Source organism: Vespa velutina, chromosome 2 (assembly GCF_912470025.1).
Source record: "Vespa velutina chromosome 2, iVesVel2.1, whole genome shotgun sequence".
NCBI lineage: Eukaryota > Metazoa > Arthropoda > Insecta > Hymenoptera > Vespidae > Vespa > Vespa velutina.
This window is the reverse complement of record NC_062189.1, coordinates 18,536,745-18,554,794: the sequence shown is the minus strand read 5'-3', so window position 1 is coordinate 18,554,794 and position 18,050 is coordinate 18,536,745. Positions and strand designations below refer to the sequence as shown.

Genomic DNA, 18,050 nt, shown 5'->3' with positions numbered 1-18,050 from the left:
CTCTCTCTCTCTCTCTCTTTCTCTCTCTCTTTCTCTCTCTCTTCCTCTCGCTTTCTCTTTCAAGTCTATTAGCAAGTGAAGAAATCTCGCGAGGAGTATTGTCTTCTTTATCTATTGCATTTCAAATGTTTCTTAAACAAATGAATTAAAAAATTTAATAATGTTATTACATATTCAAACATACAAAATAATAATAAAATGTCCACGTACACTTGCAAAGAGAGAGAGAGAGAGAGAGAGAGAGAGAGAGAAAATAGATCAAATACGAATGCGACCACTCAGACAGGCATACGCGAATACTCGCACATACGCACATACATACAAACACATAAACACACACACACACATATATTCTATGAGAAATCTTCTGTACGTACGTGAAAGGGAGAAGTGTATGTGTGTAAGTAACGGGCCAGCTATTCCCAATTCCCACCCAATCTAAAATCAATCTTAGTTCGTTCTCTTAGACGGCACGAAAGTAGGATTGCAAGTTGCAGGGATGGTGTGAGGGAGTGAGGGTGAAAGAGAGAGAGAGAGAGAGAGAAAGAGAGAGCATGTAGGGGGTGCTTCGGTGGCCCGATCACTTTTAAGCGGCCTTGCGAGTCTGCATTATTCAAACTCCAGCGAAGCGCCTTCGACGACGGTTCTCATTCTCTCTCTCTCTCTCTCTCTCTCTCTCTCTCTCTCTCTCTCTCTCTCTCTCTCTGTAAGGGAGAGATTCTTCGAACCCTCCTTTCATGCTTCTTCTCACTAATTCTCAAACCTTCTCTCTCTTTCTCTCTCTCTCTCAATCCCTTCCTCTCTTTCTCTCTCGAACGTCTTCGAAGAAGTCGAGGTCTTTCGTCGGGTTGCACGAAATCGAGCGAATCGAACTTGCCGATGCGTGTCACTCACCCTCTCTTTCTCTTTCTCTTTCTCTCTCACTCTCTCTCTCTCTCTCTCTTCCTCTCTCTCTTTCTCTCTCTCTCTCTTTCTTTCGAGACGATCGTTCTTGCTTGACGTCGAAACATTGGATAATGAACGTGTCTCGCTGCATTCCGAAGAGCAATTTCGCGTACTCGCGAACACGACGGCGTGTTCCCCCTTGGCGAGGAGGATGAGGTAGAGTAACGTTCGAGCTATCGAAACATGTACGAGAGAGAGAGAGAGAGAGAGAGAGAGAGAGAGAAAGAGAGATCGTATACTATTCGCGATACCCTTTGGTTTAGTTGCCAAAGCTGCGGGAGATTTTCGAGGAGGATTTTTTCGTCCTCTTTTTCTTTTTCCCTCACTCTTTCTTTCACTTTCTCTCTCTTTCTCTCTCTCTATCATTCTTATGTTTTCTATCTCTTACTCTTTTCATTCATAGGTTCCTAAGTCCAAACGATGACTCTTCCAAAATTGCTTTGGCCGTCTCATTTTCCTGGATGCGAATGATTTTAATCGTTCATGGGACGTTTCTCCCCATGAACCTAAAGTAACTTTCCTCTCTCTCTCTCTCTCTCTCTTTCGCTCTTTCTCTCATTGTCTCTTTCTTTTTCTTTCTGAGATGACGATAAACGAGCATCGAGCTAGATTAAAGGGACCAAGTAATAGGCTTAGAAAGAGGAAGAGAGAAAGAGAGAGAGAGAGAGAGAGAGAGAGAGAGAAAGAGAGAGAAGGGCAGAACGTCTCGAGCGATGGGATAAGAAATAAGCCGTGGAAATAAATCTCTCGGAATTTCACTTGGAATCTCTGAAACGTCTGGACCACTCGGCGAAGGGCGTTATTTGATATCTCTAATATAACTTCAAGTTCTCTCTCTCTCTCTCTCTCTCTCTCTCTCCCTCTCTCTATTTCTATTTTCTTTTTCTTTCAATTTTTGGTCCAAACATTCTGAACAATAACCACCACCATTGCCATCACCACCATTACCACTATCCAACCGCCGACTGTCGATCGTCCGTGAAGATCTCTCTCTCTCACTCTCTCTCTCTCTCTCTCTCTCTGTCTCTGTCTTTCTCTTTTAAGAGATGCAAATTAAAAAATGGCCGAATAGAACTCGCAAGGAGATAATAACTTTCTTAAAGGCGAACTGACTCTTCTTCTTCTTTATCGACACGCCCGGTATAACAATTACTTTTAATCACTGATCTCGAATCGGATTTCGATAAATCCCACCTTTGTTGTCCTAAATTAATATCCACCATTGTTGCACGAATTATATGCTACAAAAGAATCCTCTTTCTGTCTCTCTCACACCCTCTCTCGATCTCTATATCTCCCTTTCGCTCTTCTTTCTCTCTCTCTCTCTCTCTCTCTCTCTCTCTCTTTCTTTTTTCTTCTTCTAACGATATTATACAAAGGCCAAATTTGTAAGATATAATATCATCGATATGGTCCTACGTTCTTCTCTATGGTATTTTGATTTTTCAAACGATATACAGACGAGATACATGCTCGGAGAATAGAAAGAACTAAAAAGGAAAAAAGAATGAAAGAAAGAAAAAAATAAAGGAAGGAGAAAAGAGAAAGGAAATAAAGGAAATAAAAGAAAAAAAAAAAAAAAAAAAAAGAAAAGGAGAAGAAAAAAGAGAAGGGGAAAAAAGTCGACGAAGGGAAGATCGGACTTTTAAACGGGATCCTTTTCACGTTTGCATTATTCAAACGTTTTCCCTTCTTCCTCTTTCGCCACATACCGGACCCACGACCACTAACAACACCCTTATAGAAAAAGAGATTCCTCCGTTCTTGTGTGCAGATGTCAATTTGTTTCCCCTTCTTGACTCCTGCGATGTCGGTTGCCCCTTTCGATCTTAAACTTACCCTCCTCCTCATCCTCTCCCTCTCTCTCTCTCTCTCTCTCTTTCTCTCTCTATCTCTCTATCTCTCTATCTCTTTCTTTTAGTTTCTCGTGATCTTTTTCCTTCCTTCCTTCCTTCCTTCCTTCCTTACTTCTTTCTTACTTTCTTATTTTCTTTACTTCCTTATTCTATGGTTCAAGACAGCCGAAACCATTTCAACGTTTTGGTCGACGTCGAGGAAAGGAGAGGAGTATTAGACTTCCAAATTATTGACAGCGACAGTGAAAGGCGAGAATTCGTTTCTCTCTCTCTCTCTCTCTCTCTCTCTCTCTCTCTCATTCTCTATCTATCTATCTATTTCACTTTCTCTCCTTCTTTCTGCATCTTCGTCTTATCTCCCTAGTACTAATGGAACCCCCTGGACCAGCACTCTAAAATGCCTCGAAGATACTGATCTTTGACGATACCTGCACCCTCCTCCATCCTCCCTCTCACCCTCTCTCTCTCTCTCTCTCTCTCTCGTTCTCTCTGTCTATTTGTCTGTCTCTTTGTCTCTTTATCTTTCTCTTTCCTGACGTCTGGTAAAACGCATTTCAAATGATCGCCCATCCACGCTTGTTTTTAGGGAAAGCTTAGGGATCTCAGTGATGGCATTCGCTTAATGCCAAAATGTTTTTCCTTCCTTACGAATGATTATTTTATCGTGCTTTCTCTTTCCTATATACATAATATTTTTTTATATATAGTATATATATATATATATATATATATATATATATCCATTTTTTTTTGAAAATTCACAATCATCGAATGAAATGGAAGAAAAGTTATCGTGTTTGTTAGATCGAACAATTGATCGAATCAATATCAATGATATCTCATTTATATTGAATTTTTCAAATAACATCGAATTATTAATTTTGAATAATGTTGAATAATGAAAATAGAATTTTACTTTTATTTTCATATTTTTTTTTTCTTTCTACTTTTTTCTCTTTTTCTTTTGTTTCTATTTTATATATATATATATATATATATATATATATATATATATATATATTTTTTTTTTTTTTTTTAAATCAAACACGAATCCTCTAATGTTCGTTTTTTTCTATCTTTCAACGAGAGATATCCATTGATAATAAAAGGAAGATATAAGGATGTGGATAAAAAGAGTAAAAAAAGAGAAAAAGGATAAGTTAAAAAAGAAAAAAAAAAAAAGGAAAGGGAAGAAAAGAAAAAGAAGAAAATGTGAAAAGTATCGTTTGTCTTTATCTATCGACGAGATTTTTTTTTTTTCTTCTGGTAAGCCGCTATCGAAGAGGTGTAGTCGCCCCTGGAGAAAAATATCGGAAGAGCTACGTTATGATAGCTTTAATAAAGGAAGTAAAAATAGGACGATCCTTGGAACCGCATGAATTATAACTTCTGTGTAACTCTGACAACCGTGTCCATTACCTCCTTCTTCGTATCTTTTCTCTCTCTCTCTCTCTCTCTCTCTTTCTTACACACACACCCACATCCAGACACACACACACACACACACATATACACACATTAGTCCTTTTCTTCATCTTTCTTTTTTTCTTTCGCTTTCTACCTTTTTTCCCCTCTTCTCTTTCCTTGTTTCTTCTTTTTCATTTTCCGAGATTATACGTGTACGACGACCATAGAAAAGTCAGGAAAACAATTGTAGAGATACAATAGCTCCTCGATATACGTACTTTCGAGCCAACTCTATTCAACTTCGTTCGTCTTTTTCCAGCTTCCTTTTTAACCTCCCACGTATCCTCGCGCTTTGTTGTTTTTTATTCAACGGAATTTCAACCCGACGTAATCCGACGAGAACAAAGAGCCTGCGCCACGAGTATCATTCTCGTCAAACTGTCCTCAAATTGAAAAACTCTTTTACGTGCTACTTATAAAATGTTCTTCGTAGCGATAAAAAATCGTCAAAAAAAAAAAAAGAAAGAAAGAAAGAAAGAAAGAAAAGGAAAGAAAATATAATATATATATATATATATATATATATATATATATATATATATATATATATTTATTTATTTATATACATACACAAACACAAACCAAAAACTAAAAAAAGAAATAAAATCGCTCGAATTAATATTAATACGTTTCTCATTCTTTCTCATTCTCTTTCATTCTGTAATAAATTAAATATCATATTATTAACTCGATTATTAATTTAACCAATGAAAACAAGGAGAAAAAAAAGAAAAAAAAAAATTATAAAAGAAAAAAAATAATTCAGGTCAAATTAATATTAATACATATCTCTTTTTAATAAATTAAATTTCATATCATTAATTCTATTCATATATTTCCTTTCCTACCGGTATTATTCTACGGGTGAAAGAAATAAAAAGAGAGAAAAAAGAATGAAAGAAAGAAAGAGAACAAAAACAAAAAAGAAAAGAAAAAAAAGAAAGAAAAAGAAAGAAAAATAAAATGTCCGACACTTTTTCTGATCTCCCTCGAACACGATGCATTTTAATTAACTTTAACATAATTCGTTATATACTAGTCTTTTATTACGTAACAAAAGCAAAGTTTCACTTTGTAACAATGCTAAAAGACAGCAAATAGAGAACGTATATACACAACACACACACACACACACACACACACACATCTAACATTTTTTTAAAATGCTTTAATTAATTACCAATAAAATCATTGATTATCTAAACGAAACTTTAAAGCTGCAAGGAAAATAAAAAAAAAAGAAACGAAGAAAAAGAAAGAAAAAGAAAATGTGAAGAGAGAAAAGAAAAGAAAAGAAAAGAAAAGAAAAGCGTTCGCGTAGATTAGAAAGAAAAGTATAGAAAAGAATAGAAAAGGAAAACGTTTTATCGTTTGGCTCATTCATTGTTCACGCGTGTTAAATACAAATTTTCATTAGTCCCTTAAGGCGTTTGCGAACGAGTAAAATGGGTTGGTTGATGAGAATAAGTGGGGTTGCTCGGTCAAGCGTACGTTAAATACGAAATGATTCGAACCCGGCGAAAGGGTTTATGGGGGTGATAAAACGTAAAGAGGGGATCTCACCCTTTCATCCCCTCTCTCTCTCTCTCTCTCTCTCTCTTTCTCTTTGGTTTCCCCTTAAGCTTATCCTTACTCAACCGGTTTCGTTCGGTTGATATCGAATCGATTCCAATACCACGTAGGGATTACACTTGATATCTATGATTATTCTAGCTATTTTCTTTTTATTCTCTTTTATTACTTTTGCTATGTATTGTGTTAAATCGTTCAGCTTTCTCTCTACTTCATTCTCATCGTCTATATGTAAGTAATTATCATTTGATGGTAGCTGTTCTCTCTCTTTCTCTCTCTTTTTATTTTTTCTTTTTTTTCTTTTTTCTTTTTTTTTTTTTTCTTTGATTTTCTCTTGCACTCGAAACATCGAATGTACATTCCTATCACGAGGTCACGTTTGAAAGCATCCCAGGTATGAGAGCCATCTATATACTTTACTTTCGCACATGGACGAACATCGACAACCGTTGGGTTCGATATTAATCAGATTTTCGTTAATTCGAAGCTGGTAGAGATTTTCGAGAGGTGAATACGAACGTCATCGGTTCAGGATATACTTGCGACAAAATTCGTTCGAAATATTCTCGTCCATTTAGTTTCGTTATATGCCTCGATCGAATTACCCGAATAGTAATTTAAGTGAGAGATAAAAAAAAAAAAAAAAAAAAAAGAAAAGGAAAAGAAAAAAAGGGAAGAAAAGAAAAAGAACAAAAAGTAAATAATAATAAATAATAAATAATAATAAATAATAATAATTAAAATTAAATAATTCTTATTAATTCGTTGAACCATCCGCAATAATCGAACTTTACGTTTGAATATTTATAATTATTTGATTATATATTAAAGAATTATCGGTTAAATAGAGTATGTAAGCTCGATTGGGTTGGGGGAAAAAAAAAAAAAAAAAAAAAAAAAAAAAAAAAAAAAAAAAGAAGTGAAAAGATTATGACAAAGGGAGTATCGATTTGGCGATTTAATTCGTTCGTAGGAAATACGTGCGATAAAGGGCGTAAAAGGGGTAAAGTTGAATCTCCAGGTTGAAAGTTGAAAGCTCCCAAGGCAAAAGTAGAAATCATCTCGTGAACGTGGCACGAGAGTTATTACACGTCAGTCACACTACCCCCTTTAAAATTGCGAAAGTTTTGTAAGACACAACGATCCTCGTTTGATTACGTAGACCATCCCAACCCTCCATGACTCTTTAGCCCTCTCCTCCATTATGTCATTCTTACAACTTACATTCTAAATCGTTTCATTTTATTATTACTCCAACGTTGTTTTCGGAATGAAATTTTTTTAACATCTTACTAATCGAATCAACGTACGTTTAATTAATTTTCTTTTATTCTTTTTTTTTTTTCCTCTTCTCTTTGCCCATCTAGAAAAATCTTCTTTTTCCTTTCTTTTCTTTTCTTTTGATAAATTAAATATAAAAAAAAAAAAAGAAAAAAAAAAAAAAAGAAAAAAAAATTTTCCTTCAACTTTTTCTCTTCGAATAAACTACGTACTTTGGTACACACACATACGCACGCACATGCATACACATATATATGAATGCATGTACATATATATATATATATATACACAGGTAAAAATTTTGAAGTAAGAAGAAACTTATGATCGAACGAAGAAGAAAATTTGGGAAAAACAAAGTTTTCCACGTTAGATCCTATATATACATGAAAATAAACTATCACGAAGACTGCAGATAGAAAACGAAGAGATAAACGTCTTCCATGAAATTGGTAGTCTACTTCGTGGCTCTGCCATTTCGAATAACAACGCAACGTATTTTGCGATAGATAAAAGTAAATGAAGCAACCAGAGGGAGGAATAGAGTGATAGGGAGGAAGGATAGGTGGGAAGGATGGGAGGGAGGATGGGAGGTAGGTGGCGGGAGCTTTTCAATCGCGTTAAATTAACAAACGCAGATACGCGCGATTGACGCTTGCATCTGGACCAGAATTTCAATTATTCCATCGTTGGTGGATCCTCCAATCGGTAAAATTATCGAATGGTCGATGTATATAAACGAGAAAGAGATAGATTGTTTGGTAGGTAGATAGAATGAGATAGAGAACGAAAGACGTGTATATATATATATATATATACACATATATATTATATACACACATATATATTATGTATATATACATAGATGTGCATAGATATCATTGCGCTTTTTGTATTAGCGGAAATAATTAATCGAACGAATCGCAATTAATGAAAATATTTGAAAAGCCAAGATTTTCGTTTCCATTCAGTATGAAAAATAAAAAGAGACAGATAAAGAGAGAAAGATACAGAGAGATAGAGAGAGAAAGAGAGAGAGAAAGAGAGAGAGAGAGAGAGAAAGAAATCTACATTGGCGTGCGTAACGAGTAGCGTTCGCGACTCGAAACTTTACTAGTCGGATGAAAATTATTCAAGAATTTTACGCGATAATGCAATAACGTAGAGCGCAACCTTCGAAAATTAGCGACATGAATTATGAATGAGCCCGAAGTTCTTGCCTGTTCATCTTCTTTAATGTTTCTCCGCGTCTTATCGGAGAGGTTCTTTGCGCGCACGGACCGCCGGCACTTGTCAAATATTCCGCGCTTCCGGAATATTATAAATTCTTATGGTTGTTGTTCGCGGAACGAGTTAAGTTCCTAAGGGTTGCCGGATCTTGCGGAAATGAGATAAAAAAAAAGGGGCGGGGCGGGGCGGGGCGGAGGGAGGGGGGGGGGAGGTGGAGACGGGCGAAAAAAGAAAAAAAGTGTATAAAAGGTAGAAAGGGGGAGAGTGTGCTGAGGTCGTTAAGCGACTTTGAAAAAGTTGAAAGAAAAAGAGAAAGGAAAAAAAAAAAAAAAAAAAAAAAGAAAAAAAATCTCATTCCTACTAACGAAGAAAATTAGGAACGAATTAATGATGATTTCAAAATTGATAGCTAACTGATAAATTCGTAATGTGTCGATAATTGACGAAATAATCGCGGTGCGGTTGATCGGCCAATTGGGGATAAAATTTATAGATAGGTACGTATAATATGTATGTTCGATATCAAATATCGTGATTAATGTAAATTTATCGTTAATTAAACGATATCTATAATGTGCGGTTTCGTTCGAATCCCATCTCTCTTCTATATCCTTTTAGTCGTCTTCGCGTGTATACGCGTGTGATTAAATAATTATCCATATTAAATGACAATATAAAATGTCACGTCGTGTTCTTACCATTCTTTTTTTTTTCCTTTTTTATTAATCATATATATATATATATATATAATGGATCGTCTAACGACTAATGGTTGCCGTACGTTCGTTGAATTTAAAAATAATAAGCAAAAAATAGAAAAAAAAAGAAGACTTCAAAATTAATAATTCTTCTCCAACACGCTTGATTTTCATTGTCGATATATTAATTTCGAATACATAATATATGTTCGCGCGAAAATTCGTCGTTGCCAACTTCTCCGATATATCTACATACACACATACATACATACATACATATATATGTCCTACATTACTTGCTCTATCAATATGCATTAGACAAACTTTTCGAAATGGAAATGACTCGCACAGATACACGTGATATTTTTGTTATGCAGCGAGTTAAGTTTAATATTTCGGTATTAAATTTTTTCGACTCATTTTCAAAAATTAATCGAAATAACGCTTGAATATATAGGTATTGCTTTTGTACTTCTTTTTTTTTCCGACGATTACGTTACCATCAGTCGGTAATAAAGTAGTTTCTTCTTTTCTTTTTTTTCTTTTTTTTTGTTTTTTAATAGCCCCTTATTCCAGGCAACGTGAGATATTAAACGAATTGCCTATCTCCAGGGGCTTGAAAAGTTTTTCACCCCCCGATAATCGAAACTTAAAATTCGTATTAGAAAACAATTATTTCGGGGATATATAATTAAATGGAACAACGAAGCATTATCGATTAATAACGAATTACCAGAGAAATGAATATTTTCGAGGGGAAATGAACGTCGTTACGTTACTCAGCTTGATAAAGTGATACCTTTGAAATTGAACACCCGTTAAATGCAATTAGCCAATTACACCGGTGCACGATAGTCCCGTGAGTGCTTCGTCGGCCGTTTTCGCCCTTCTGTTCCTCTGTTCTTTGGGAGTGCCACTGGAAGTCTCGACGTCGTTTCAACTACCTCTGTTAGAATCCTCCCTCAGTTCTCAGCCCACCTCACCTTCCTTGAACCCTTCTTTCCATTCCAAACCCATCCCCGTTCATCCCCGTTCTAAGCAGCACTTTCGCGCGTTTGCCTCGCACGTCTCAGGGCACGAAAGAAGAAGAGATACGGATGTGCATTGTAACGGCACGCGCGGTCAAGTGAGTCTCAAAACTTCAATGGACGACCCTTCGACATTCCGACTATGCGAAATTGTATCTATTAATAAATACATATTAGCTAAAGTCACACATTATTCTTTGTCTTGTCCTTTTAAACCTTTTACTTTGTTCCTATCGGAATGAATTATTTCAATCCAATCGATATCATTCAAGCTCGTGCCCAATCTCGAATTATCTTTCGAAGAATGAATGTAATTATGTTATTAATACAAAAAAAAAAAAAAAAAAAAAAAAAAAAAAAAAAAAGAGAAAAAGAATTATCAAAAAACTCGATCGTATCTCGAAAGATATAATAATTTCGTTGAAAATTGAATTAATATCGTTTGCGTTAAATTCATGACATGTGTCAATTCATTGATATGTTATTGTCGAAGAAGAGAAATAGAAAAGGAAAAGAAGAAAAAAAGAAAGAAAGAACGAAAGAAAGAAAGGAAGGAAGGAAAGAACAAAAGTTCTGATTAAATTGGATCAAATGAAAATTGGAATAAGTCTTATATAGAAATATATTTTCTTTTCTTTTTTTTTTCCTTTTTTCTTATTGAAAAGACTTTTAACAAACAGCTAACGAGAGAAAACATGAATATCAAATATATATATATATATATACGTAGTACGTAAATAAGCAATATATCTTTTAGAAACGTATTAAGAACTTTTTCTAACTAATGAAATTCTATCTTCTTCTAACGGGATGTTTCGGAATAATATCATCATCTCATAGTTTTATGATATAGAGATATGTAATAAACTCTTCGTTTAGATTACGAAAGGTAGAAAGGAAAAGGTATATAAGAATGCATTTTGTGAAAAGTTTAATGCACGTATCTATCCATTGTACATAAATATTGTCTAACAATGTAGGCGTAACGTGTGCGAACGACGTACACAATTTTATTTCGCAGTGACGAAGATTTATGGTTCGGTACATTGAGAAAAGGTGTTTGAATTCTAAAAAAAAAAAAAAAAAAAAAAAAAAAAAACAGAAACGCATTAAGGTAGGATCTTGGAAATCTTTTTTGAAATTGAACGAAAAAAAGGGGGTAAACTCGAACGTTTCTTTTCTTTTTGTAAATTTTTCCTTTATTTTTTTTTTTTTTTTTTTTTTTTTTTTTTGAAAAAGTAACGATTATACCAGGTGAAATTAAAGTTTGACATACAATGGACAATTAATAATTCGAGGAAGAATAATATTATTATGAAAGGAAAAGTATATTAAGATTGATATATATATATAAAATTTTTTAGTAATAAAAAAAAAATCACAAAACCATCGTCGGTTTTGTTCATCGAATCACGTATCTACTTGCCTCCTTTATTTTCTTTAACACTCACCACCACCCATCCCCCATCAAAGACTTTTACGTAAATACACGCGCGAGAATTTTCTTTCGCGAGAATTGTTTTTTATTTGTTTCCTTCCTTCCTTCCTTCCTTCCTTCCTTCCTTTCTTTCTTTTTTTCTTTCTTTCTTTCTTTTTCCTTCTCTTATTCCATTTTTACGGATCCCGATCACGGAAGAAAGTTCGCGGTCGTAGTAATGTCGCGCGACTCGTGGAATGGCAAAGAAATTTTCTTGAACGAACATAGAAAGAGAGAACATGGATCTACTAGACAAACGATATTTCGATTTTATGAGATATCTTCTCTTCGAAATGTTCTTCTCCTTCTTTTCAAAAGTTGTATCCTTTCTTATAATGCGGCAAACTTTCTTCCGTGTATATTTGTAAAATGTGACATGGTTAAAGAAAAATGTAATAAAAAGATAGATAGATAGATGAAAAGAGAGAGAGAGAGAGAGAGAGAGAGAGAGTGAGAGAGAGAGAAAGAGAGTGAGAGAGAGAGGGGTGGGGAGAGTATAAGTAATTTTAAGTGAAACGAAACTTGCGACTTTTTTTTCTTTATTGAATTTTTCTCTTAAGCGAAATGAACGAAGAAAAGAAAAGAAAAGAAAACAAAATAAAACAAAATAAAACAAAATAAAAAAGGAAGAGGAAAGAAAAAAAAAAAAAACCAAAGGAGTTACACGTCCGCGTCTTATATTATTAAAAAAAATTTCAAATGCTCCGATGAGGAAAAAGGAGGAAAAAGGAGAGAGGAAAAATTAAAAGAAAAAAGAAAAGAGAGGAAAAAAGGAAGTAAAGTATGTCGTTAGAAATTTAACGAGTTGACTGTTAAAACTCACTTTTAAGTGAACAATTTTCGGCGTGCGGTACAAGTTGATCCATTTTTAGGAAGAAAATTGTTTTGGCTTGCGAAAGTCGTCAATGAAAGTTGGAAAATACGTTTTATCAGAGCGACGTCGTTTCGTAGTCGTCGTCGTCGTCGTCCTCGTCGTCGTCATCGTCGTCGTCTCTCCCTTTCTCTCTTTTCTCTCTCTTGCACTCACAAATGGACGTTCGATGTTGGTATGAAGTACGATTACGTACGGTATTGCATTAAACTTTCATGTTTACTGATGCATACGCTCTAACAGAGTAAAAGCGCGTTTCACAGCGATCCAGTTTTCTAAAACTATCGAGTCTCGAAAGTACCAAAGAAGATCCAAAGAGAAAAAGAGAGAGAAAGAGAGGGAGAGAGAGAGAGAGAGAGAGAGAGAGAGAGAAGGATATCATATCGTCGAATGGTTCGTTCGATTTTAATGATTTTTCAAAATAAATATATTACATTTTCATGAGAATTATGAGAATAAGAATGATATATAACAATCGTTATACTCGAATGATATTCATTAATATTATACGTTATTATACGAAATTGCGTTCCAACCATAATGGTGATTCTCTTTGTTATTATTATCGCACATTGTGACGGTAGTTTCGACGAATGAAAGAACCGAAGGAACGAATGAACGAACGAACGAACGAATGAACGATAAAACGAACGAACGAACGAACGAACGATCATTTTTCAAGTAATGCTTACCCCGATAATACGTGCTTGGGATAGAGGGTAAGGGGGTAAGAAGAGTAGAGAGAAGAGGAGAAGAAGAGAAGATGAAAATTCGTGGAAAATAGTGAGAGAAGGGGGGAGAGGATGGGATCCATTAGCAACCGTGTGAACGAAAAGTAGAGTTCATTGCCCATACGAACTTGGAGAAAATGGTAAAACTCATGAATAGAGACGACGCTTACTACGTTCTATGGTTTCGCGAAACCCAATCGGTGAAACAATACGACCATAGTCTTATACTTCTTAAAATATATATATATATATATATGTGTGTCTGTGTGTGTATGTGTGCATGTGTATACGTAGATAGATATATATTTATATATAAAAGCTTGGACGCTCGATTAAAAAAAAAGAAAAAGAAAAAAAAAGAACTTGAGTACTATTTTGCAATCATATCTTTATGGATTTCTATATTAAAGAAATATATTATACAAATTTATATATATAAAATGTTATGTAGATAAAAAGTTTCTTATATTTTTTCTTTTAAGATATTCGTTAACATATTACATAGTATCGTTTTAACCGATTACGATAATGAAAACGACGAAATGAAATTAAAAATGAAATTTCGTTAAAACGTTTTAAATAAGATTAAAGGAGGTATTTATACGACATTTATTATACATACCATACGTATATATACACACACACACATATATATATATATATATGTGTGTGTGTGTGCAAGAGAATAGTATAGAAAAAAAAAATTGAGAACAAATATTGAAATACGTCACTCGAGAATTAATTGGATTCAAGCTGTTAGTAGTGGAATGTTAGATGTTAATAACGTAAGTATTAGAGTCAAATGTTTAAATCCTTTTTCCGTTTATGTATATCGAAGGTAAAAAGAGGTGAAATTAAAAGGAAAAAAAAAAAAAAAAAAAAAAAAAAAAGAAAAAGAAGAAGAAGAGAAAAAAAAGAAAAAACGAAAAGAACAGGAAAAATAGAAAAAAAAGAAAAGAAAAGAAAAGAAAAGAAAAAGGAATAAAGAGAAAAAAAAATATGCAAGGAGAACGAAGAAAAATAATAAGGATGAGAAGAAGAATAAGAATAAGAGGAGGAAGGAAGTCAAGGGATCTCGGCGTGTCGAAAAGACTTGGTAGAACTGGTGTTAAGACGGCGGAAAAATAAAAGCTCTCTCGTTTTGCGACAAACTTGATGATTCCTGTCAACTCCTCATTTTTGTTTCTTTTTTCCTTTCGTTTCTTTCCTCCTTTTCTTTTCTTTCTTTCTCCCACCCCTCCCCCCCCCTCATTTTAATAGTCCTTTTAATTTCTTTTTACTTATTTGTTTATTTTCTTTTGTATCTTTTTTCCCCTTTTTTTTTCTCTCTCTCTCTCTCTTTTTTCGTACTCCACTCCCTTTCCATACTTTATCCTTCTTATATCGCTGGTTTTTTTTTGTTCTTTCATTTCTCTCTCTCTCTCTCTCTCTCTCCTCTCTCTTTCTCTCTTTCTTCATTTGGTATAATGATTTCTGGCGACCCGTTTCGGTCCGACTACTATGAATAAGAGTGTTTATTCTTCCTCTAGCGGTTCGACACTCCTTTCTTTTACCCACTTGTAAAATTCGTGTTTGTTGCATAGAAACACGCGAAAACTACCATGCATTTTCTCTCTCTCTCTCTCTCTCTCTCACTCTCTCTTTCTTACTTTCTGCCGTGCAGCTGACACTTGTAAATTCAGTGAGACTTGCAATTCGTCTTGTAAACTCGCCAACACCCGAAGAATTCGTTCGGTCAAAAGCTATTTTTCCTTCTTTTTTCGTTCTCTCTCTCTCTCTCTCTCTCTCTTTCTCTCTTTCTTGTTCTCTTTTTATTTTCCTTTTTCTATTTTCCTTTTTATTTCATGCATGAAACGAGACGCTCCTCGAAATGTCGTGAATGTTAAAATATTATATATGAGAATCCTTTACCTGATCGACGTTATCTATGTCAAGATTGTTGGCGACGTTCGCGATCTCTGATACTCCGTCCTCGATCGCTGAATGATCGTCATCGATCGTACTGTTGTCACTAACTGCTACTCCCAAAAGACATATCTGTAATAATATGATAATAAAGATAAATGATATCTCCAGTATATTAAAATTTTATTGTTATTAATTTATATGTTATTAATTATAATTTGATTATATTCCATTAAGAATATAAGATGAGAGGGAGATATCGAAAATTTCTAAATTTGTTAAAAATCAACTGATCTTCCTGATTTCTTTTCTTTTTCTTATTTTTTTTTCTTTTCTTTTTTTTACGTTACATTTCCACTCAAGAAAATAAAAAATATTAATTACTACATTATAATTGTAATTAAGATGAATATGAATATTCATTAAGAATTAAAAAAAGGAAAGAAATAAGAAGAAAGGAGAAATAGAAGATATACTGTAAATATTTAGAAGAAAAACAAAAAAAAAGAAAAACAAAATAAAGAAAAAGAAAAAAAAGGAAACAAAAAATAAGAAATATTTGATATTTTTACGTGCACATTAAATCCCAGTGGATTATATATTAGATCGCATTAATAATAATAATCAATATATGTATATATATATTCTTTTTTTTTTATTAACAATAAAACAAATCATAAGAAAAAGAAAAAAGATGAAAAAAAGAGAGAAGAAAAAAAAGATACAACAAGATCTTCGTCGTCGTGTTAATGTGATTAATATATAATTATATTCAATTAATATATTATAAATATATTACTTAAATAAATCTTTATAATTAATAATAAATTTTCGACAATGTTCGTGTGTAGAAAAACATATGGTATAGAGGCTTATAACTTGGCGTTAAAGAAAGTAGGAACATATTTTTTCTAGTTTTTTTTTCTAGTTTATTTTTTTTTTTTTTTTTTTTTTTCCATAGAAGTCGGCTTACTGGGCACGTTATGATCGAGTGCAGAAAAATAATGGCTAATTCTGGTCCGAAACGTGACATGTTCGAGCCATAAAGTATCCTCGATATATAGTTGAGTATGTTCTCAGCTCTCTACAAAATTCTCTCTCTCTCTCTCTCTCTCTCTCTCTCTTATAGAAAGTCAGGCGTTTGTTAGAGAAACCGAAACTGACACCTTTTAAAAAACTTATTTTATTTCTTTTTCGAGGATTCATTTCGTGGAATATTTCCAACTATGTCCAACTTGTGGTCGCACGCGATCGCTTAGAAAAGGGTTAAAGAGAAAGAGAGGCAAAGAGAGACAAAGGGAAAGAGAGAGATAGAGATAGAGATAGAGATAGAGATGGAGAGAGAGAGAGAGAGAGAGAGAGAGAGAGAGAGAGAGAGAGTAGGTGGGGGGGGAGGGGAGGGGGAGAAGGAGAAAAAAGAAAAATGAGAAATGAGAGTAGGCAAAATTTAATTGTGACCTAGCTTCAAGCCGAAAACGGATATCTATTTTCCGGTATTAACGTACAAGAGAGAGAGAACTTTTATAACAAGCTCTACGGACCAGTATTAGTATTAGTTAGTTAATGGTAGTAGTAGTAGTAGTTGTAATAGTAATAATAGTAGTTAATAGTAGTAGTAATAATAATAGTGGTAATAATACGTCAGTATACTTTCAGTAAAACTCATTCTGAAAAATTTCAAACCGACGAATCACAGCATCCTCCTCGTCATCGTCATATATAAAATTTGTTCAAACTCTTTTTATACGTCGAAATGATACGTACATATATATATATATATATATATATATTTTTTTTCTTTTTTTCAACGTTGATAAAAAGATAAGAAAAAAGAAAACGATAAGAACGTTCGTTGATCAGTCCGTAGATCTTTTTAATCCGATTGATTTCTACCTGATTACTGTATTTGTATGTATAAAAAAGAGAAAAAAAAAACAAAAAAAAAAAAAAAACAAAAATCCCTATAGGGAAATTTTCTATAGAGTTTTCGTTGCGATCAATAATTTATCAAGATATAAGTTTGTAAAAATACGTAAGATTTTTTTTAAACAAGGAATTATTTTGAATGATAAAAATAATGTGTCGTTTTAATGAAAACGTCAAATATATCTCGAAAATAACTTGAAATATGTGTATGCGTTAGAACGTTATCGGTTCAATTCGATTTAGTTTCATTTTGTTCTCTTTCCCGTTTGGTTCCGTTCCGTTCGGTTCCGTTCCATGATGCGGCTTCTCATAAAGATCGTTCAGTTGATGGAGCTTAACTCTGTCCGTTGCAACGTTATTAGCGATAAATTTAGACGGTCGGACCGGCCTGTAATTAAAGGTTAACGCTCGAAGCCTCGGGCATCTAGAAAATGAACTTGTATAGATCGGGATTAGAGAGGAGTAAAGTATGCAACTATTTAGTTACATATGTGATTACATGTATCTGTATAAGTGTACGTAGGTGTACTAGTATATGGATGATAAATAGATAGATATAGAAAGTATTCATATAACTTTCGTATAAGCTTATAGATTGGCTTATAATTTTAATTGGCTGTTGTTAAATTTCACAAGATACGATGAATTCATTTTCATTCAAGTTCTTAATAATTTTGTTATTATATATATATATATATATATACATAATAAGTAAAAATCAATCATACGTTGAAGATCGACGTAAACGACGATTATAGTTAATGGAAAAATTTTTTTTTTTCTTTCTTTTTTTCTTTCTGCAAGATCCACGAAAATGGATATCAGTCGATCTAAAGAATAATTATAGCTTTAACCAGTAGGAGGATGTTACTTATTGAAAGGGTCTGACAGAGTTATTTATCAAGTTAGAAATTGATTATACGCTGTCTCGTCGCCGATTAAAAATCATAGAACGAATTGCCAATAGAAAAGATTTTTATATGGATTGTTAGGGTCACGTTTCTCTTTGGTTCTTTGTTTTCTTTTTCTTTTTTTTTCTTCCTTTTTTTTCCTCTTTTTCATTCCT

The 18,050-nt window shown here is 33.6% G+C and overlaps 1 protein-coding gene across 1 annotated transcript in view; it reads right to left on the bottom strand.

Moving 5' to 3' along the window:
* LOC124947081 (protein madd-4) overlaps positions 1-18,050 on the bottom strand; it is a 187,568-nt gene that overhangs the window by 58,193 nt on the left and 111,325 nt on the right. The window contains 1 exon segment of the mRNA XM_047488736.1: positions 15,065-15,190. Coding sequence (XP_047344692.1) covers positions 15,065-15,190 — 126 coding nt within the window.